Source organism: Accipiter gentilis, chromosome 8 (genome assembly GCF_929443795.1).
Source record: "Accipiter gentilis chromosome 8, bAccGen1.1, whole genome shotgun sequence".
NCBI lineage: Eukaryota > Metazoa > Chordata > Aves > Accipitriformes > Accipitridae > Astur > Astur gentilis.
In genome coordinates, this window is record NC_064887.1 from 32,981,373 (window position 1) to 33,003,883 (window position 22,511).

At 42.1% G+C, this 22,511-nt stretch overlaps 1 protein-coding gene across 11 annotated transcripts in view; it reads left to right on the forward strand.

The window, feature by feature from the left end:
- RABGAP1L (RAB GTPase activating protein 1 like) overlaps positions 1 to 22,511 on the forward strand; it is a 268,294-nt gene that overhangs the window by 230,511 nt on the left and 15,272 nt on the right. For 9 of the 11 annotated variants that reach the window (XM_049808538.1, XM_049808535.1, XM_049808539.1 and 6 more), the window contains one exon: positions 18,016 to 18,108. In XM_049808538.1, the coding sequence (XP_049664495.1) occupies positions 18,016 to 18,108 (93 nt within the window). Of the gene's footprint in view, positions 1 to 18,015; positions 18,109 to 18,390; positions 22,493 to 22,511 lie in introns of those variants that run through there. The other 2 variants (XR_007507040.1, XM_049808540.1) reach the window with 2 other exon arrangements.

Here is a 22,511-nt window from a genome sequence, read left to right on the forward strand (position 1 = left end):
AGCTGCAAGTGACTGGAGGAGAGAGTACCTGGTGTCAAGAGCACCACATTACAGCTCTAGCTGATTTTTGCCACTCTGAAAATAACATGAAATAACATTTTTTAAAAAAAAATTTCTCTATGAAGTAACTATTTATCTCCTGGTAAAGAGAGACACTTAGGTGGAACAACCATGGGAGGAAAAGTATTGTTAATACTATTATTTATAAATCTGAATGATTGATTTTAGTGCAAGTATGTGTTCTTATCAACTCTTTTTCCTGAATCAAAGAATATTAACATGTTCCAGTGCATTATGTACTAGTAAATAAGTTAAGAAGTGTGGGGTTTGCAGGTTTTACATAGGAAATACTTAACTATTCTTTTAAATGGTTTTGAAGTATATTAACTAAGCAAATGATGGTGCAAACAACCTGAGGAGGTTTAAGATGAAGCTCAACAGGATTATGATATGATTAGACAGTGCGTGGGAGCCTGCACTACGAAGGGACAGGATCTGATGACTCAGTTTCTTTCAGTTCTCTGCTGCTGTGTTGAAACGTGGGGACAGGCTGCCAACTGGGACAAGTTGGGGCAAATCCTATGGACTTTGTCCTGGTCATTTTACCCGATTGCACAAAGGTACATACTGTACATAAAGTAACGTTCTGCAGAAAGAATTTGCAGAGTTTTTGTTTATTCTGAGAGTTCATGTTAATAGCACAGGTATTTTTGCCATCTGGGATTCATCTATTTGTTTGCAAAATCCAAGTTTCAGTTATTTTTAAAGGAGTTTCTAGTATGCTGTTCTGGTGGCAGAGAAAAGTTTAAAAAACTGTTCTTTAAAGGCTTTCATCCTGTTCCGCATTTTGGATGCTGGGATGGCTTTGTTGTAGTTCCAGAAATCTTGCAACTAGTAACTGATTATGGTTCATTTGGATTGTGCAATAGGTCAGGGCGCACAGGAATTTCTCTTGCACAGAGGAGAGAGCCACTTGTTACGACGTGAGGTGGCAAAGGGTTAATACCGAGACCAAACCAGGGGCAGATGATAGCTGTTGTGGGTTGCTTATGCTTGAGGCCAACCCTGCGTAACCTTCTGATGTGTCCAGTGCCACACAGGTAATGAACTTCATGAGGAAAATGAGAATTATCTGCTGTTGTCCAGGTCCCATCAATTCTAATCATATTTTTCAATGGAAAATGTGGATTTTTCAGTGGAAAGCATAGCAGTGTTTTTGTGGCGTTGCTTTGATGCACATAAATACTAGAAAATTCAACAGGATGTAGATGATCTGAGATAAGGTTTTGTTAAATATGCTCCAAAGCAACACTGTATGATAGCAATCCTCCAACATATATTTTAATAAAATTAGTCATATTGCAGTGTGACCGTGACACACGTTTGTTTTGCTGTGCGGTGTTGCTTTCAAGATTTCAAGTTATTCTGAAACTACTTTGCACAGACATGCAAAGCAGCATATAGAAGTGGACTGCTGTGTAGTTTGTGCAAGAATTGAGTACTTTAGGGAATGTCAGTTCTCAGCTTATCTGCAGAAAACTTGGACTCAAGGGGTTATAAAAATGGTATATGAAGTGGTATAATCCTCTTAATCCAGAGCTGAAGGACATTCTTCTGGAAAGCTTCATTGTATTTTCATTTGCCTGCCTGCCTTGTGTTTAGCTCTCTGTTCAGGAGAATTATCAGCCATTTCATAGAAGCAGTTTGTGGTTACATGCCAGCAGACTCTGCCATAATGATTTCTAGGCTCTTGATTTCCCATCCAAGCCAAACTGAGGAGGTTCAAAGTGGATGGGTGAACTGCAAAGTGGGTGAAAAACTGGGTGGCTTGGCAGGAGCACAGGGCAGAGTGGTCATTGGGTTGAAATCTAACTGGCAGCTGGCTAAATGTTTTTTGGGGTTGATCATGGGACTGATACTGTTTAGCATCTTCAGGCCTAGACACCAGAAAAGGATGCAGCCTGTTTTTCAGATGGCAAAAACTGGAGGGTAAGTGGTGGACACGTGGAAGGGCAGGTCTGCGGATCAGAGGAACCTTAGCAGGGGTGGGCTGAGAGGAACTTCCTGAGGTTCAGCAAAGGCAAATGCAAAAATCTGGATTCGTCCCTGGGTGGGAATAAAGCCATCATCTGCACAGGCTGGGGACCAAATGTCTGGATAGCATCAGTGCAAAAAGGGTGTTGGGAGTCGTGGTGGATGGCAACACGAGTGAGCAGTGTGCCCCTGTAGTGACGAAGGCTAGCTGTGCACGAGGCAGCATTGCCAAGAGCACAGCCAGCATGTCAGGTGAAATGGTTATTCCCTTCTACCCAGCAGCTGCGAGGCTGTATCTCACACACCGAATCCAGTTTTGAGCCCCCATGGAGAAAAGGGATATTCACAAGAAGAAGAGAAAGCTCAGGAGGGATCTAATAGCAGTCTCCTGCCACCTAAAAGAAGGTCCTAGAGAGGATGGAGCCAAACTCTTTTCAGAGGCATGCAGTGACAAGACAAGAAGGAATGGTCATGATTTGCAGCAAAGCAAATTCTGGCTTGGCATAAGGGAAAGCAGTTCTGCCCAGGGAGGCCCTGGCACCTCCATCCTTGGAGACTTCCATGAGCAGCGTGCTCTGACTTTGAAGCTATCTCTGCCTGAGGAGAAGGTTGGTCTATATGCCCACAGGAGAGCCCTTCCGATCTAAGTTTTTCTATGAGTCTCTAATTCTGCCTCATGTGGAGTCTTGTGGTGAGGAGGAGCTGGCAGCATTTGAGCTTTTGAAGACCATCTTTCCCTGGGTGGCATTACCACTGGCATGCTGCTGCTGTTACTACTGCCAAAGGAGGAGTATGGGAGTTTGGGTGGCCTCTGTTAGAGAATTGGCTCTTTCCAGCAGATACAATCCTCATCTGCTCCCTTCCCTTCCCAACAGAAGGAGGGATCCTGCTCTCAGGATGACTGTAGGAGTTGTCTCACCTCTATCCCTTCCTCCTCTGTGGGGTAGGAGCAGCTACATTCTGCCCTGATCCTCTCACCCTGTCTTTGGAGCAGCAAAAATTTTCTTATATACTTGTATAATAAAATAACAAATTTTATTTGTTAAATGAGTGATGCAGAGAAACAAAAGCTCTAATAGTTTTTTTTCTTTCCCTTCCCTTGATTGCTCAAGTCCCTTGTCTTTTGTGATTTCAGGACACAGACGCTCTTTCTTCAACTCTTTTGATTTTTAAAGATTTTGTGTGTTCCACTCACACTTGTCATCCTTCCAGTTTCATTAGCTTTTCTGCAGTTTCTTTTACCAGTACAAATCTTCAGTCTCTCCAAAAAAATCAAATGAGCCACATTTATGTGAAATAGTAAAAATAACATGAAAACCACCTGAATTTATGAAAATTCTACATTTTTATTCTGCTTTAAGGAATCAGCCCCACTATGCTATCTTCTTCCCCTGAAACTCACAAGATTTGAAGTCGGTGAAGGAAACTGCTCACATAAAGATGATTAAATGGATCGTCGTATCAGACTGTAGTTAGCTTACTAATTTATTTTAGATTTGAGAGTGTAACCGATCTATACTAATATTAGTTTGGCTGCAATTTTTTCTCAGTAAGACTTGGTTGACACCTTTGGATGTTAAAAATAAACACATGAAAAATTTCTTCCTTCCTTGGATTTCCCATGTTCTAGAGTCTTGGAGTTTCAGCATATTTAGGAAAACTGGCACAGCTTCTGCAGTGACAGTGTGAGACCCCGGTACGTCCACTGTCATATACAAATCATTGTTAGGCCAGAGAGGAGGTAATTTCCGTGCAATGGGTAAGCTCCTGGTCCCTCCTGCTACTAAACCCAGACTTGATTGTGGAGCAGATGCTCGCCTGATAAAACTTGCAGAGTGCTTGTTTCGTATACACAAATCTAGCCCCAAATGTGGAACTTGTAAACGGTGAAGCAGCATTATGTTTTATATTACAGTAATGTCTAGCTGGCATATAATTTTATTCTTGTTCATGATGATTTGACCTTCATCACTCATTTATTATTAAATATGAAAATTAATCATTGGTACTAAAATACCTTGGGCTATTTATTTTTATATTGCATCCCATTTGTTTTCTGCTGTCCTAAACCTTCCATGTGCAGCACATTTTTGCTGCTGTACGTTGTTAATGCGGAGTAGAAACTGTCAAAGGTGAAGCCATAACCTTTGGTATCGGGGCAGAGGACAGTCATGGCGTTTGGCGAGCAGGAGGGCACGGGAGTGAACTCCCCATGGCATGAGAAGCCATCAGTTGCTGCTGGGTTGTGCCCAGCCCTGGTCTTTGGTATTGCATCAGTGCACATCAGTCAGTTTCTGTTAAACACTCTGTGGTGCAGTCTGTGTCTGCCAGTGTTACTGTGTAGCCCATGTTTGGCATCACAGTTCGATTGCATGGAAGTGAGAGAAGTGGTTCATCCTGCCCACTGATTCATAGAGGTTAAGGCGAGGCAGATCTTCATCTTTCAATTATCTAAGCTTCAGCTCTTTCAGCATCCAGCTCTCATTTGAGTATAACAAGAGGTGGGAAAAAGGCATCATTTTCCATGGTAATCTATTAATTTTGTTCAAAATAAGTTTCTAACTTCTTAAGTAGATTCATTCTGGTTTCAGCTTCCCATTTTGGCTCTGGCATGCGTTTTTGTGCCAGAGTACAGCATTCTGTACCATTACTGATTTTGTCCCTATGAAGGTACTTACGTGCTGTGACCAACGCAGCTGCCTGTGCTTTCTTGTGCAAACTGAGGAGCTTGAGCTCTCAAACCTCCTGCTGCGAGGCATTTACACCCCACACAAAACAGTTCAGTGGCTCTGCTCCACATCCTCTTCATTTTTTTTTTTCCAAACTGCATCTCCCAGGACTAGATGCAGTATTCCACTATTGGTGTCAGTGACGATCCAGGGTTAAAACTTCCCTAGTCATCTTGCTTTTTCTTACCCTTGTGCATCCCAGGGCTCCCGTTAGCTGTTCTGATGCAGCCTGACTGTTGACAGCCGAGTTAACGTTTTTCTCACTGAAAAGGTGGTCTGTTATTTCCTGCCCTTCTTCCTATACCAGTGTTTGTTCCCAGGCTCACACCGCAATGGATGGCCTCCTGAGCAGTGCTGATGCAGCTACTTGTGGGGCTGTGTTATGAAAGCTACCAAGGCAATTTAAAACTTTTTTAAAAAAATAACATTAGAGTATTTTCGAAGGATTATTTCGGTCAGCTTGCCATCTAGCAGTGAGGCGGGAGGGAGCGGGCTGTGGAGGAAGAGCTAGGTCTTCCCAGCCAATGGCAGGCTGCTTCCACAGCACGTGCCTCCCATTCCCCGTTCTTCCCAGAGAGCAGAAAAGTTTCCCAACTTTTGGAAAAGTCCAAATAGTGCTTTCTGGGGACTGATCCCATCTCTTCATGGGGTTCAAGCACAGCTGGAGGTCTACTGCTCCGTGCTGTAGTTAAGCCCTGCGTACGTTTGGTCTGGAGTCGGCACAGTGGTGTGTTTCATTTGAGTAAGATATTTCCAGGAATTCAAATATATGTGTGCAATTTTCTGGTCCTCCTTCTTGTTCTTTACTGCTCTTTCTATCCATCTGTCATCTGCAGATATTATTAGCAGGACTGTATTTTTCACTTCCAGGCCACTGATGTAATGTTCGATAGTGCTGGATCTTTTATGAGTCCCAGAAGATGCCCTTTAGAATGTCATTAACCAAAAATGAAAAATGTCACTGAATAATGATTCCCTTTGACAATGGCTTTTTGACCCATTTCCTAAGCTTTTTAATTTTTGCTTTATGGCTATCAGATACTCTTCTGGGGGTTTTGTTGGTTTGGTTGGGTTTTTTTTTAAATAAATCTATCAAGTGGTAGTGAATTCTGTGCTAGAGAAGACTTATAACTGTAAAGTTACTTTTATCAATCAAACCTGTAGGTAAAGAATAAAATGGGACCTACAGTTTATAAAATTATGTTGGTGTGGAACCAGCTACATTCCTGCACTAGTTATTGGCTGGATCCTTATCAGCTCTGCAGAGCATTTGTGTGGGTTTCAGGTAGCGAACCAAAGTCATCCAGATGGTTTGATTTGTGGTTCCTAAATACTGGTAATACAGGATTTTCTTCTCATCTATGTGAATCTCTACTGTTTTAATGATTTACTAAAAATGAACATCAGCGGACCAGAGATCTCATCTGCTAGTTCTGTCAGTACTTCTGCTCTGCCTGAAAACCTGCAGCCTGGTTTCCAACAGAGCTGAGCTATTTTCTGAACAATGATGACTCGTCTGAATCATAATTATTTTTGAACTCTAACTATTAATGCATATGAACAATCCTTAGGAATCCTCTTGTTTTCAATATGCTCTAGAATCAAGTCCAGCCTAACAAAACTTAAGAAAGAATTTAAACTTTTTTTCTGCATTTAGTTTTAGTTATTATTTGTTCCTAATTAATAACCTATATTAGTTTTCTCTTTATTTTCTCTTTTCTTCATGTTTGAAAGCATTTCTTCTTGCTGCCCTCTTACTGTCATTGGATCAAGAAAGAATTATTTAAGCAATGTCTCAAATAGACAATTTATAAATAAGAACAGAATCTTTGTGATTAAACATTCAAAAGCAGGACATTTCAGTGTCTTGGAGCTTCCTCATTTTCTTCGTACAAAGAATTCTAGGAAAAATGATACAATTTTTTCTGGGCACTTCAGAAACTCTGTTTATGTTTCTGTCGTCGTTACAAGCCCATCTGGGAGAAGAAATTTGAAACACGTTTTCTAGACGTTATTGGTTTATTAGGTCTTTAGTTTTAATGACCTTGAACATGTTGGGTATCAGCATGAACCTTTGCAATTAAAGAAGAGCAGGTGATGAATTACTTTGTAAGGCCATAGTTCAACATTTAAATGCAGAAATGGTTGAATTAGAATAAAGCAGCATATAACTTACTTCTCTCCCCACAGGTGAGGTAGGTCAGGTGAATTTGATACAGCCACTTCAAATCTGTTAGATACAGTAGTCAACCTACTAAGATGAGAAAGTGAAGTGGGTCAAATGAAAGACCTGAAGCTCCTGAACTCCAAGCCTTCAGCTTTCTTACCTCACTTGTCTTTTCTTGTAGATGGCCATTAATATAATACATTACACTTAGTAAGGCTGTATACAAACCCAAAAGCTTTGTGTGTAATCATAGCAAATGCAAAGTACGTGTATTTATTGGTGTTCTGTCAGTGTCTCCATGATCAGTATGTTCGACTTTGAGAGGAGTGCTAAACTAGATGAAAAGGCAGTTTAGCCTTTTATAGAAGCCTAATTTCTTAATTACTAGAAGATGGGTTAGAAAGTTTGTGTAGGTGAATGTGTTGGTTAAAAATATTCTGTCTTCATTGTCTACAACTATTTTCATTCTTTTTGAACCCCATTCTCAGAAGAATTTGGTATAAAGACAGTGCCAAGGTTGGAAAATATGTTTCAGTGGTTTTTATCTTGTTCAGTTTGTGCTTTCATGCACCATTCAATATGCACCTTTTTTTTTTTTTCATTGCTTCCGTGTAGCTGTGTCAACATGAACTCAGCAAAAAGAAAAAAAAAAAAGCCACCTATGTTGACTGGAGTGCTGGTTATGCCGGTCACTGATGTTTTAAAGTTGTAAGCTTGACTTTTGTGCTAAGAAAAATCCAGGTGGTTTGATTTCAGAGTAGCATGTTAGCTGTGCCAAGACAAAGCTCAGTGTGTATACAAAGCATTGTACTTTTGCTGCAAGGTGGAGTCACCAAAGTAATCCCAAATTGTGGTATGGTACGAGTAAGATATCATATTTGTTTGTTCTTTACCTTGGAGATCACAGAAGCTAAGTTGCATAGGCAAGAGCAAGCACACAGAGATGGCCCACACTCAGGCTGAACTTCCAGAACAGGTCAGGCAACACTGGAACAGGATAACCGGAATTCAGTTATCCCAAAACTGAGGGTCTCGTTCTTTCCATGGCCAGAGGAACAGGAAACGGAATAGAGAGACCTGGAACAGAGGGCTTGCTGCTTTTCTGCTGCTGCTGGTACAGGAGGGTGAAAATGGTGGGAGCCAGATGTTGCTGCTAATATTAACTGTCCTCCTTTTCCACAAAAAGTGGCTGTTCTCCCTCTGTGGGAGCTCTTTCTATTGTAGAGCTCTCTTCAGCGGCAGCAGCAGCAGCACCTTGACTTTCCAGCTAAGTTGGCAGCACAGCCGCATTTCATCCTCTGCCTGCAGCTCCTCCTGCCTGATGCAAACTCCTTGCTTTTGTCAGTGCTTAAGATGGTCTTGGGATTTTCCCTGCTAGATGATAAAGTAGAAGGTCTCAAGTTCATTGGTAATTGATTAGCCCAACAGGGTCTCAGCTAGACATAATGGATGAGCACAGGTCTCCGCACAGGTGAAGTGGCAAACTCAGCCAGTAGCGCTGGGGGTGGTGGTGGTGGAACTATGGCTGGGGCAGTGGAAACAGCAGAAGGTTGAAAAAAGCAAAAAGCAGCCTCGTATGTACAGGTTTGCGAATCGATATGCCCGCTTTATATCTCTTGAAGAGGGCTGGCATGCAGTGCTGCTGTGCATTCCCATCCCCAGGGATGCTCTCCAGCAGCTGCTTACACTACATTAATGGCTGACTAGTGCTTTCAAACTCTCCTGGCCTGCCCTTCCTCCAGTTACCTGCCAGCTCCATGCCAAGGCATTCTGCAGGTACCACAGAGGCTGAAAGGTGCAAATATGGCAAAACCTGAAGCCTAATTAAAGGCATAGAGGAAACCACCTCGGCAGATGAAGGATTACAGAGATAACAGAGCAGGGCAAGGATTAGTTATCGCACTAAAATGCTGTACCATGCTTCAGTGAGTGTTTCTGATTCCTTGGAAGTTGGACACTGTCCCACTTGTATTTTCAAAATGCTGATCATTTAATGTGCGGCTTTAAAGATTTTTATTTTATTTTATTTTAGGGTTTTAGCAGTTGTGTTTATGGAGCTGGGCAAGGAGAAAAAGGCAAGGCTTTTGAGAAGGTGTAGTAAAAGTTGTGTTAGTTGCTGAAATACAGATAAAAGTATTTGATATAGCAGAAGGGATTGTGGAGCCCTGAATGTAAGTATATAATGGTTCAGCTTTAATATAGAAAAGCTATGTATTTTCTGCTAGTGTAGTAATGCACTAAAAAGTAATTGCTCTTAGTGACTTGTGGTTTGAAATATTTATAAAAGTAATGAAATGTGTTTTAGCATCAAGGACCTCACTACACATCAGAGAAGCCTGATGGTGATTTTAAAGATGCAAATTTAAAGTGTGACAGCATTGCAGTTTTCTTGACACTGTGACATCGAATTGATCTAAAATAATATTAACACATAGAATGTGAGGTTCTTTACTGATGAATAAAGCTTACCTGGGCATATGGTTCAGAGTTGTGATCTAGCACCCATCCTCCATCTCAGGAAGCAGAATTTTTTTCATCTGGTGCTGGGGATGGAGTGTGACAGGAGACAAGATGTGACTTGAGAACTCGACAGAGTCAGAATCTAGTCTGACAGACAGCTGGTTCCACCGGTCTTGTGGCAGGTTTCAGAAGAGGTATTCAGCTGGGGGCTTATTAGCTGAAAGCTGTGGACTCTGTGGACTAAATATATTCAATGTGACAGGTTTTACAGTCTTGATAAGACCAGTATTTTGAACCTGGTTACTGACCAGTTGCAAGCCTTGTGCCAGCAATTTCCCATAATTGTGATTATGGGATAGGTCTGTGTTAGTTACAGGGTAAACAAAGTTGGAAAGTAAACCCTAACACAGTGTAGCTAGGAGAGGTTGTTTCTTTGCTAAGTGATGCAAGAAAATCACTGGGGACTTTTTCCTGAATTTCTGATTCTGTTATCACAGGGATGGCAGTGAAGACTGCACTTGTCTTCCTGCTTGCCCTTCTCTTCTATTGCTGTGATGTGCCAAGAAATACGACCATAGCTCTGAAATTGATGTGGGCGGCTCTAAATCAGAATGAATGATGTACCTCAAAGTGGGGCAGAGCTGATGGTCTGATTTTGCACAGTCACCAAGGATACATGTAAAACCTTTAGTGCCAAATGCTGTATACCAAAAGATGTATGTAAGACACACAAAATCATTTTGAACTGTTACGTTATGAGGTACAAATCAATGAATAAATTCTGTGATGGAAAAACTCCTGCCTTTCATAATAACTGTGTTTTATAGAGCAGGGCCTTGTCCCAGATGGATGGTCAGAGTGTCAGTTTCCCCAGTTATCTGATCCTAATCTGTGTCCTCAAGATATATAGGTAGTTTCATTTACCCTATATAGTCTTTTGTAGCAGATATCTCATTGTTCAGGCATTCTTTAAGTTATGCTGGATAATAGAAATTACCTGTACACATATATTTTCCATCCAGAATGTTTCAAATATTGGTATCCTTAACCATAGTATCCCTGTTGACCAGAGCCAATTTAAATGCAAAATGGGTGCTTGCTGACAAAGTGGATATAGCCATTTCATTTCTTGGTGTGCGTCTCAATGCTAAAGCCCTTATCTGTGCGCAAGAGGAAGCACTTTTTGTCTGGGTGAGCTGCTAGACATCAGCTGCAAGTATATAAACTAGTCAGCCATTTCCAAGCACTGCTTTTAAGCCACTCAGGGTGTGTCTTTTTTTTTTTTTTTTTTTTTTTTTTCCCCCCCCCAAACCAAATAGAATTGAAGTGGATAATAAGCCCTGCATATCTCAAAGTGAAAATGAATTTTTGAAGAGGAGTGTTTTGAAGAATCTCTGCCACAAGGCAGAACATCCTTTCCTTGAGCTGTTTTTTGGTTGGTTGTTTTTTTTGTTTTTTTTTAATGCAGATTCCCCTGCAGTCAATATATGTGCCTCTCACACCTCTCAAACACAAGCACTGTGGTGAGTGCAAAAGTACCTGCTGGTTTTCAGAGCTACAGTTGATGGAATCTGAATTTCGTTCTCTTTACCCGCGTTGCTGCTGGATTGCTGTACAGTGAGGCTTACTGAATATCTCTCGGTCTCAGATTCCTCTTTTAACTTAGTTAACTCTATTGCTAACTGAGCCTAACTAAGGAGATCTTTAAACAGCAGGGCTACGGAAGAATAATATGTTATGCCAGGTTCAGCAGGTTTAGATGAATGGAAATAACATTGTAGAGATTAAAATCTGACAAAAGGATCTGGTGTTGGAAATCATCCAGTGTCACTGACTGAGGCTGCTGCCATTTTGAATCACAGTAAACTATGCAAGAGCTTTGTAAATTTTGCAACCTGCCTTTCCCCTTTTTATAAATTCCTGTGGGGGTTTCAGTTGCAATCAAGATGTTTTGATAAGGGACCTGTGGAAGATTTAAATAAAAATTCACAGCAAAGCTTGGTTTCCTTTGCCTCCAGCCAGCTTTCAAATTGGATTTGTGTTATCCTGAAGATTCTCTGCAGGAGGTCTTACACCTACAGAGCTGGCAAGGAGGTGACTTGCAGAAGGAAGAAAACTCTCACCCTGCAAGGAAGGGGTACTTAGGTGTGCCGGTGTGGAGCAAGGTGCTTTGCTGATACAAAAAGAGCATTTCTGTCAGTTCTTTTTTCCAAACACGAGGTGGAGGGAGACGCTGTTCTGCAGCAGGCACTCAGACAGGCACGCATTGAGCAGACGATCTCTCCAACACAACGTACGTTTCCAAGGAATTTGAGGGAACATCTCCTTCCTGCCGGTGGAGATGATAAAATAGCATCTGACATTCGGGGCTTTTATTGTGCTGCATGGAACTTGCGAGCTCGAGCGTAATAACAGCACTGTGGACCCACCTTTATCCGCTGCGATGAGAAATGGCTAATCAGCCCAAGCACCGCAGGCTTTGTGCTGCAAGCTTGCCCAAAGCCAGGCTGTGATGAGGATAATGCTAGAATCCGATGGTGGCTGAGAGACTGCTTCACAAAAACTTTTTGATTGTATTGCCCCCAAACCAGCAGTTAGATGACGTTTAATGAAATTTGTGGTGTGTTTTAGAGCGGGGGATGTCTGGGTCCTGAATGCAATGCTGTAGCTAGGTAAAACGCTGATGAGGGCTGTTCCACTTGATTTCAAATCTGCGGTGAAACAGCTTGTTATCAGCAAGCCCTTCACCACACGGTGACAAAAGGAGAAATAGGCATTCTTCAAGCTGTGCTCCAGCTTGTGAATTTTCTTTAGGTAGCAGCTGATTGTAATCCCTACATTTTTTTCTGTAAATAAATGCTGCAGATTTTCTTCTCTGTACTCTACCCAGCACAAATAGAGTTCTGTGAGAAATTATGTTTTGCCCTTTTTCCTCTCAGACTTAAGGCTTGTGGCTAATATCTCATTGGAGATACAGTTGTTCAGATTGTATTGCATAATATCTAAATATGACATCCCACTCACCCCCTTTAAAGTCTAATCCAAGAGATGAGTCTGTTGTGTCAACATGTTACTGTGGGTTTTGTTCTTTCTTTTCCATCACTGCATCCTCCCAAAAGAAAAATGAATTGCTTATCTACTTCTGAATCTTATTGCCAGTGACAGACATTGCAAGATAGTTCTTCATGCCTTTTGGCAACTGCATTTTAAGAAAAGGACGGTACAGTTCTGCATAGCAATGACTGCACAGACCAGTAGAGCACTGAGTTAGTTTCTTCGTATGTTTTTCTTACATTAAAGCCTTAATTTGGTCTAATGAAGTGTTTAAATAGAGCCATATTATCTTTCCTTGAGCCTGATTTAGTTGTCTCTTGAATCTGAAGTAGTAACTAGACGACATTGATACTACAGCTTCGAGTGTGAACTAAGACGATGCGTGTGATCTGAAATTTGTTGGTCGCTAATCTGCTGAGGTTCTGTTCAAGGCTTACAGTCTTCATGTGACACATTTTGCAGAACCAAGCATCATGTTGAAATTAACTTGCTTTTAATATTGTTTTAAATCATAACATGAAGACAATTAAGGAAGCACAAGCGTAACTTGGATCTTCTCAAGAGGGGCACATGTAACAGTGGTTTGTGAGAGCCTCTTGCAGCCGGTACTCCTGGCTGTGTGCAACGGCTGAGCCAAGTCTGGGTGAGCTCAGGCTGAGCTCAGGCTGGTCCTGCCACCTCTGAGCCGTGCCCCCAGCCATCACCTGTGCTTGGAAATGGTTCTGCTTTGCAGCAGTGGGAAGATCCCGGGCTTATCATGAGGATCACAGCCTGAGCTGTCTGAGATTGATGGATAAAAGGGAAGCTGGGCTGCAGCCAGCGTCTGTGGTTGCTATCAGTGCTCGCCCAAAGCAAGCTTGGCAGTCTCCCACATCGGTCATCAGCACAGAGTGTAACCCTGCCTTTGGAGGGATGCAAGGCCCCTGCCTCAATCTTGAAATACCAAGCAAATCCGTCGCCAGTGAAACAGAAAATGAAGTTGCCTGCTTCAAAGAATGGGAAAGGAAAGCATTGCGCGTGTTCTTAGCATTTTCTTAATTGGCTTTTTTTTTTTTTTTTTCTTTCACATTGAGGTGAGAACTAGAGGGGAAAAAATAAGAGTGCAGAGATCATGGAATACTGGCTACATGGTTAGTGTGATGGGACAATATATTTTTGGAGTGTTTATGCAGTGCTAGATAGAGAAAAGAAGTGGGGATCTGGGAGAGAGATACTCTGCTCAGTCTGGCATTGTGGCGGTGCTGGAAATTAGAAATCAGGTAATAGGATTTTTCTGTCTGGATCAGCCTCTGGCTGTCTTTTCAATATGTTCAGGAAATCACTTTACATCTCTGCTTCCATTTTCTTGGCTGTCAAATGAATATAATGATAACTACCTCCTCTGAGTGCTCATGCTTCATTAGAGCAATAAAACATTTCGGAGGAAGGAGTCATAGGTGTGTGATTTATTAATCCAGCAAGGTCAGGCTGAACTGTCTGTAAACAGCTAAAGAAATTGCAGAACAAGGGAAAGGTTTCCTGGAGCTGAGTGGATGCCGATGCTCGGCACGTTGCCCTTGCGCAAGATTGCCAGAGAAGGTGAAGCAGATCTTTCCAACCCTGTCTGAACAGGGGGGCAGCTAAAAACAAAAGTATTTTTGTTTCTCACCTGCCACGTATCACCTCACTGTAGTGAGTCCTTTGAGAATTCAGTGCACTAGTCTGTTGGTTATTTTCAGAAAGACATTTTGTTTGTTCAGTTCTTCTGTGTGGATGTTTTATTAACATGCTCTGTGTGGCTTTTTCTCTACGTACGACTAGTTGTGACATAATTTTACACTTGAACACAATAAAATAAAACGAGTCAAGGAGGTAAGATACTGAGATAAACAGATGAGCCATGTTTATAAACCATAAGAGTCTCCTAAATTTGATAATCATCAGTTCTAGCCAATATAGCCCATGGTGCTAAAGAAAGAAGAAATCAGTACTGCAAAAGCTTTTTCAGAAAATTTATGAGCACACTTTGTTCAGGAGCAATCCGTGAAGATTGAAGCATAGCACTATGCACTTACTTATGAAAGGGCTTACAGAGAAGTCCCTTGTTGAATTCACAGACCATTTCAGGGAATTAAACTGGGGAATATGGAAATGGTCTTTTAAATATTTTTGTTTGTTTGTTTATCAGTGCATACCCAGAAGAATGTGCTGTAATAAATTATTGAACTCCTTTGAGTACTGTGGCTGAATGGACAATAACAGTGAGGCATAGTCCCTGCCAAAGTTATTAAGCATACCTGCTCAAGTTTATATTTTATGGGATAAGTGGATTAGTATGGACTGGTTTTCTAATGGGAATTCCCCCCGCCCCGTCCCCAACCCTTAAGACAGACTGTCTCTGTTTAAGTACTACTGTCCAGTTAAGACAAGGTTGTAGCATAAGTAGATAGTAACATGCGTAAGTCACGATATTCTTTCAGCAAGCACAGAAGCTGTTTTCTGTGTCACAACATACTCTCTTACACCCTGATGCTTATATTTTTTGTGATTTGATCCCTGTTTCAGGTATTACTTACTGTTAACATTGGTAAGAAAGTGATGCCACGCTCTTTGCTTGCTGGTGAGCATACCAGGCATGCCCCTTATCCCAGGCCACAGCTGCAGCGTTCGTGGATAGCTCCCATAGTGGTGAAAGAGGGACCTTACCCCTCATACAGCCACAGAGAACCTACACGTGGTCCTACTCACAGCTATGAATTAAAATTTAAGAAAGTAAAGAACATATCGGTGGGCATGGCTGGTGGGAAGAGTTACCAGGCATTAAGAAATGGTTGTGAATTGTCAGCAAGTGGAAACGGGGATTGTGAAGATGGCAGAGAGCAGAGTTAAATGAAGCAGTTGACTCTTGTTCTCCCCTGCTCATCACATGGTTTTTAATGTGACATGTTCAGATTAGTTTCTGGTGTTGTCGAGGCAGATGATTAAGTGCCAGATAGACTCTGGGCAAGTTAAATTCTGCCTCATCTCAATAGAGAATATGAGGTGAAACCAGAGAAATAAGGCTGCTCTCAGGCAGCTTAAAAAAATTAACATTTAACAAATGAGCAAGGAGAGCTGCACGCCGCTGGTGGCTGCATGTGAGGTTGTGTTACCAAGAAGCAGCAGTCATCTCTTCATGCACAGGCTCAGCCTGGTGAGGGGCAGCTGTGGCACACTGCTCAGCATAGGCATTTGGGTCACAGCGGTGCTTTATATCCCATTTGCTCTCTCATTAAGAGTTACTTACTTGCCTTTATACTGCATTTTGCCTGTATCTCCTGGATTATAGAGAGAACTACGATTTTTGTTTACAAGTAATTTAAGCAAATCTCGTGGTTAAAGCAAAAAGGAGGGTGCTGTTCCAGGCAGCTGTAAAGGTGAACCTGTTGGTGGATCACTGCGGTGGTCAGTGGAGGCAGTCCCCAACACCCAGTGCCAGGCTTGAGGCATACAGCACCACTCACGGAAGCACGGGGGAACTGTTGGAGGGGAAAGGATTGTGACTGTGCAATTTTTACCTTTGCTTTCCACTCTTTTCTCCCTACTTACACACACAAAAATCTATCTTATATCTCCTGTTCCTTCAGACGGCAGGATTCCTACTGAAATATTCATGCAGCTGCGTGAATGGGAGGCTTGTCTCTCTGTCTATGTAGTGAGACTTTTTTCTTATGTGTACTTTAAAGGTTTTAATGAAAAGCATCAAGAATCAGGAAAACCTTTGGTTGAACAGATCATCTTCTAAGTTACACCTATTGCACCTTTTTGCTATACTGCACCACAATGTCTCCCTCATATTTTTCTTCATTTTCTGCTGGTTGTGTATCAGAGCACAAAACTCCGTGATGGCACAGGAGAACTGGGTTTGGAGGGTGTCCTTGTAACACCCCAGCCTGGGAGCCTTGATCCGGTTCTCTGAATAAGATCCCAGTAAGCATCGTGGAAGGAGGGAATAGATCAGGCTTTGGATGTGTGATTGGTTCGCTTCATTTAGAGTACTACTTTGAAATGATTTCTTGTTCTTGAATATTAAGTAGCCTCACAGTTTCAAGTTGCAGCTAAGACAAAACGGGCTGGGTTTGCATCTTGAGTGTTGCTCAGTTGAAATGTAAAAAAGCTTCTCTGATTTAGTAATTTTCATTTCATTGTGTTTTGCACTATTAAGTGTCATCAAAGTGAGATTCTCTTGTATGTTTGTCCAAAATGCTTCATGTTTTTATGTTTACCATTTTCTCTTTGCTTTCTTTGGGGGGCGTTGGTTTAAGATTTCAACAGTAACTGTGGGCATTAGTGCTGCTTTATTAGTGCTCCCTGTGCACTGTGCTTCGCAGATCATGGGTTTCACATTTTCTACCTGTACCTCCCAGAGGCCTCTGCAGCAACACCGAGCACTTGCTTGGCCCCTTCCTGTACTGCAGAGGAGGGAGGTATTGGGCCAAAGACCAATAAAGGGAAAACAACACCAAAACTACATGTAAACACATATCTCTGCTCATTGGCAGTGATTTTTTTCCCTAAGGCAAGGTGACAGTGGCATGTCCTTACACCAGGAGTCGGCTAGACACAATCAATATAGGCAAGAGGAACAGCTAGATACACAACAGATCCAGGAAAAGCATATGTTTGCAAGTCATGATGGTACATAGCGTTAGGGATTTCTCTGGCTGCCAGCAGATGAACTGACACTTAGCAGGGCCAGCTTCTTGTTGTTGTACGGTGGGGATGGAGTAATGCTATCAAAGGTCTCCAGAGAGAGATGGGATCGCTCATACGGCACCATGTACCCAATTAAAGGGTGAAGTAAAGCAGAGGATCTCCATGCTTTCTTTAAAAGAACACAGGTGTTCTTTGTTTACCTTGTTTTAAGTTGAAGCTGTGTTTTCCCAGAATCAAGCTCTCTGGGATTTGACCTTTCTGCATGGTTGTTTATCGAATTTGCTTGTGATTTCTGTGTAGTCGCCTCACTGTTTCCCTGCTGCGGCTGGAAGTGAGCACTGCAGCGTCTCCACCTCTGCCTAGGAGGAGTCTGATGCCAGACTTCATGAGGGCATTGGTCACAAACTAGAATTTAGACATTAAGACTCTTTCAGCAATAAAACCCATGACTTGGATCTCCCCCAGGGAATTGTCCAGTCCTTTTGTATGAACGCTCCTTTCTTCTAATCTCACTTTTAACTGTTTTCTTGCTAAGGCATTGTTTCAGTGAATCATAGATATCAAAGCATATTTTCCTCTTCCCTGTTCTCTCACTCCTGTTGTTCATGCTTTTTTATTTCTTGTTACTCTTATCAAAATGTCTCCACTCTTGTTTTCCTTTAAATATTTGAATAATTAACAGCAATAGGGACAGAAAGATTTCTGTTGATGTGAACTGTATTGGTAAGTGTTTGACATGGCTTGCTGAGTAGGGAAAGGGGGGCAACGGGGAGCGACTTCATTCAGCAGTGGGTTTCCAGCACTTCCTTGGCTTCCCATTTGCAAGGAGAGCTTTCAGACAGCCATTCCGGTGTTCTTCTACTCTTTAAATGCATGTTTTCCAAATCTATTCCACAGGTGCCAACAAAAAAGCTGAAGAAATATGAGAGAGAGTACCAAACAATGCGAGAGAGTCAGCTGCAGCAGGAAGATCCTATGGACAGATACAAGGTACGGGAGATGCTATATGGGAACCTGTTTCATTGGCTTAATCCCATGGGGAGTGACCCGGTTCCAGCAGTTAAGCAGAGGTGCATGTACCGTGCTCACCTCTCTGGGATATGCCGATGCAGACCTTAGGGAAGTTAAGTGGTAGGTGAAACTTATCCCCTTTCTTGAACAAGCACTTTGAACGCTTGGACTTAGTGGTTTTTTTCCAGGAATATTTCAGTCACAATTTGTAACTCTCAAGACATCTGCAAGTAGCCACATATAATATTTTTCTTCTTTCAGTTTATATGTTTGTAGGTAACTCTCCTGCTGTTGCACTTTTACGGGAGATCTTCATGAGACGCAGAAACAAAGGGTGATTCTCAGCTACAGACACAAAAAGGAGAAAATACACATTGTTCTAGCACAAGCTGTGTGCAGTGGCACCCACAGAGACTTTTGGAAGATGAACTCTTCCTTGACTGATATGATCCTTGTTATTCATCTCTGTCTATACCAAGCATTAGTATTTTTTTGTTAATATAATGCTTAGTACAGTGGCACCCAGAACTCTCCTGGGCTCCCAAGGTACTACTGCAGTAGAATTAATAGTAATAAATATCCTGCTTTAAAGCAGCAGAGAAATAAAGGTTCAGTTATTAATATGATAGCTTGATAGTTCACAAAAAAAGAATAGTTCTTTAATTTTGGCTCAGCATTGCTTATCTTTCCAATGTATTTGCTTTTATTGTCACTGCTACATTCTGTTGCCGTAGATTTTTGTGTGATGGAGGCTCTGCCTCTTGGCATATACTTCATTTAGTGCTCAGGATCCATTTATTGCTTACCCTGTTTTAGAAAATCCAGTTTTCTTTAGGTGAAGCTGCCAGAGCTGAAGCACTTTACTGCCCATTGCCCAGGTTATCTGGGAAGTGACATTGCTTATATATACCTGTACTGTTTTCTTGCTGTTCTTCATTGTGCCTTAATATGTTAAGTGACATTGCAGTTGGTACGGAGCCTACCAGGAGTGATAGTAAATAATCATACAGGGTGCAAGAGGTTTACATGGTCTGTGAACATAAGACAAGTGCAGCATGTTCAGAAAACCACAGTATGAAAATCTGTAGTGAGAGACTATGCCATAATTCATAAATGTGACAAGGTAGATTTACAGGTACAGAGAAAGTAAAACTGACTTTTTAAAAAAACAACTATTTACCTGTGAAAAATTATGTTTTAAGCATAGTTCTTTTGTCAAAGTGTGTAGATCTTATTGCTTGTGAGAACTGGGACTGCTGTAGCAGCCGAGAGCCAGTAGTGAGTATGACCTATTTAGAAAAGAACACAGCTTGCTGTTGATTAACTTAAGTATTTTTCCAGTGGTTCACTTATAGTACTGTGGAATTAAAATAATACTTAGAAAACAAATATGGCTTCTTTAAAGCTCTGTGGAAGCATATTAACTAGTTAATCTTGGGCAATGGATGGTAAAGAATATTATCCCCAAGCTGCAAATGAGGATCTAGAAAGTGACTCTTTGGCCACTGTTTATGTGAGTCACTGTCACAGTCAAGATCACAGCCTGGGGTTTTGGCTTGCATGTTTGAATCTCACTGTGTGATTTTTTTATGAAGCTAGATTGGGTCTGATCCTCTTAGCAATGCTGTGATTAGAGAGTCCCCATAACTGGTAGTTGCATATTAAGTTCAAAGTTCGGACGCATTCTTCAGCTGATGGATGTCATGAAGAAATACTTGTAAGTGCTCTCTGTTCCCTGTCTTGCTTGTTTGATTTTATTAATGTGTCAAGCTGAGGTTGGTAGGAGTCAACATTTCAAGAGTGTTTCCAAAGGGCAGCAAGAAACGCAACCTCTGTGGTCCTCGCAGGAGAAAGTGGGGAGCCAACTTTGCTTGTCCCTTAAATTATCGCTCTGCAGCCCATGTGTTTAGAAATGCATTTCATTTTGGCACCATCGGTGCTAGACTTTGCCCAGCTGGGCTTGGTTTGGGGAAGGACCGAGTCCATGCTGCTGAAAAGCCAGTATTGCCTCTGAGCGCAGTGTTGCTGTTGGTCCCCTCTGGCCTCGTGCGCTCTCTGTGTGGGCTGTGCCCTAAAAGCCTACATCGTGGTAGTTTTTACAGTTTCTTTTCCCAGAACAAAACAAGTTTTTGGTTTACTGCCCAGGAAGGGGATGTTTCCTGAATGGGATCGCTGGAGTGGAGAACCCTGCAGAATATTCCTCTTACAGGTCAAGAAGGAAACTGGCATTCAGTCTGTTGATAGTTTTTAGTTATCATCGTTAAGAGTTTTTGTTGTTTGCAGTGTGTTACAATTTTTATTGCCAATAGAGATTTGTCAGGACCACAGAGACACGGGCACTTCTGAGTTGCAATGATGATGTCTTGAGTAAGACACCTGCCGGTGACCTGGCCCTTGGTGGAAATGGCTTGATGGACTGTTGAGAAAGTAGGAGCTGGGCCGTGTGTGGCACTGGGGTGGGAGCAGCTGCCGCAATGGCCGTGGGGCCCCTGCTGCTCTGCTGTCTCCTCCTGGTCCATCCCTGATGCGCTGCGAGCGGTGCAGAGGGAACTCACGGGAGCTGATGCAGCTCTCGCGTGCGGGTCTGACTTTCACCCCAGCGTCCAGGGGAGACCAGGAGTGAACCAGAGCAGTGCGAGGGTGCGGCGTGCTTCTTCCTCTCGTCGCCCGCGCTCGGGTCCTAAAGGTGTTCCCCAGCACAGGAACAGTGGGGCTGAGCAGCCCCCTGTGAATCGCCGGGAAAGAGATGCTTCCTGCCTGCGGGTATGTCCGGACAGGGTGCTCCTCCAGTCCCACTGACCCCAAACTCTCCAGAGGCTCCAGAAGAGGGCTGTTTTTGCAACGTCTGGCCTGCCATTAACCAGTCACATTTTCTCGACAGGTTAAATTCATGTGCTACAATGAGCTGTGCTACATGCCACAGGAGTTCCTGCCCAGCTCCTATTTTACATGGTGATTGTGATTTGACTTACCAAAAGAACAGTGTTAAACAGTGCCATTATTTTTGGTGTTTGTTTTCTTCTTTTTGCAAGTATTATTTAGGAAAAGTGTATTCTTTCATGGACACTTTTCCACTTTTTATTTTCCATTGCTTATAATAAATGATCGCTCACATTATTGTTAGATAGATTTTTAAAAGGTGCAAAAGTAAATATATTCTAAATTGCTGTTTGTCACCGAATTTCATGACTTTTGGTTAAAATAAATTACTAATTGCCTATAGAAGTCAGGAAGTGAGTTGCATGTGCAGAAAAAATAGCAATATAGTTCAGATTGGTATTTTCCTATATATTCTGTGGGTTTTTCTGTGTTTGAGAATACCTCATGTAACAGGGTTTTGGTTGACCTGATGAGAAATTGCTGGAGTTGGGCTTGGGACTTCTTGATTTAAAATAAAGAGGATATAACCATACAAAGAAGGGCTGGAGTTTTGCAAGCAGACCCTTCTTGTGCACACAGTTCTGTTCTGAGGGTAGAAACGCCTTTTCCTCTGTGGACCTTGTTGTGCAACAGAGAAGTTGTCCGTCTGAATAAATGTGTAATTTGGACATAATGGCCTTTTGCGTGTTTGAAGTGGAAGCAAAAATTAATACACTGGTCATTTTTATTCAGAGTCATGGTAACTGAATGGTAACCGTTGTGAGGAAAAACATAAGATAACTCTTGATGTGGATCATTGTTTGTGGTTTTTTAAAAAAAAAAAAGTGTGCTGGGGCACTTTTGGGAATGCTTCTTCTGAGTCAACAAACAGAAAACACAAAGCACCTCCAGGAGCCTCTGTGTTGCTTCCCATGAGAGGTTTTCCTGGATAGCTTGCTGTAAAAGCCTTTTGGGTTTCTAGACAGAGCTTCACAGGGTTTTCCTTCAGAGCTCCTCTTCCATCAAGAGCCCTTTCTGATGGGCTTATGAAGACTTCCATTTGTTTACATCCAGAAAAGTGAATTTTAATCAGTGTTTTCATTCCACCATTGAGAATCTGTTCATGCTCAGAGATCTGGGGTTTGGGTGTTAGCCCATCAGAAAATGTGACACTGAATTGCTTAACAAGGTTTGTGACTCTTTATGACCTGCTTGAGTAGCAGCACAGAGAGCATGCATCATCGCCACTAATCTTGTCAGGAATTGCTCCTTGGTGCTGGCTGGAAGGGAGCAGAGGGTGGAGTTCAGCCTTTCAGTCTTCCTGAGCTGAGGCTTGCCTACTGCTTTCAAATTTACCGCCTTCTTTCCGTCCAGTGTGTGATGGAAGCTGGAGTATAGCCTTTTTAAAACTCAGAACCAAAATCCCACTGAAGAATCAGCAACTTTTATCTTTTTTTTTGGCTGTCTTCGTTGGTATTAAAAATTATTTTATATCCTGTTTTCACTGTCTTTACACCAATGGT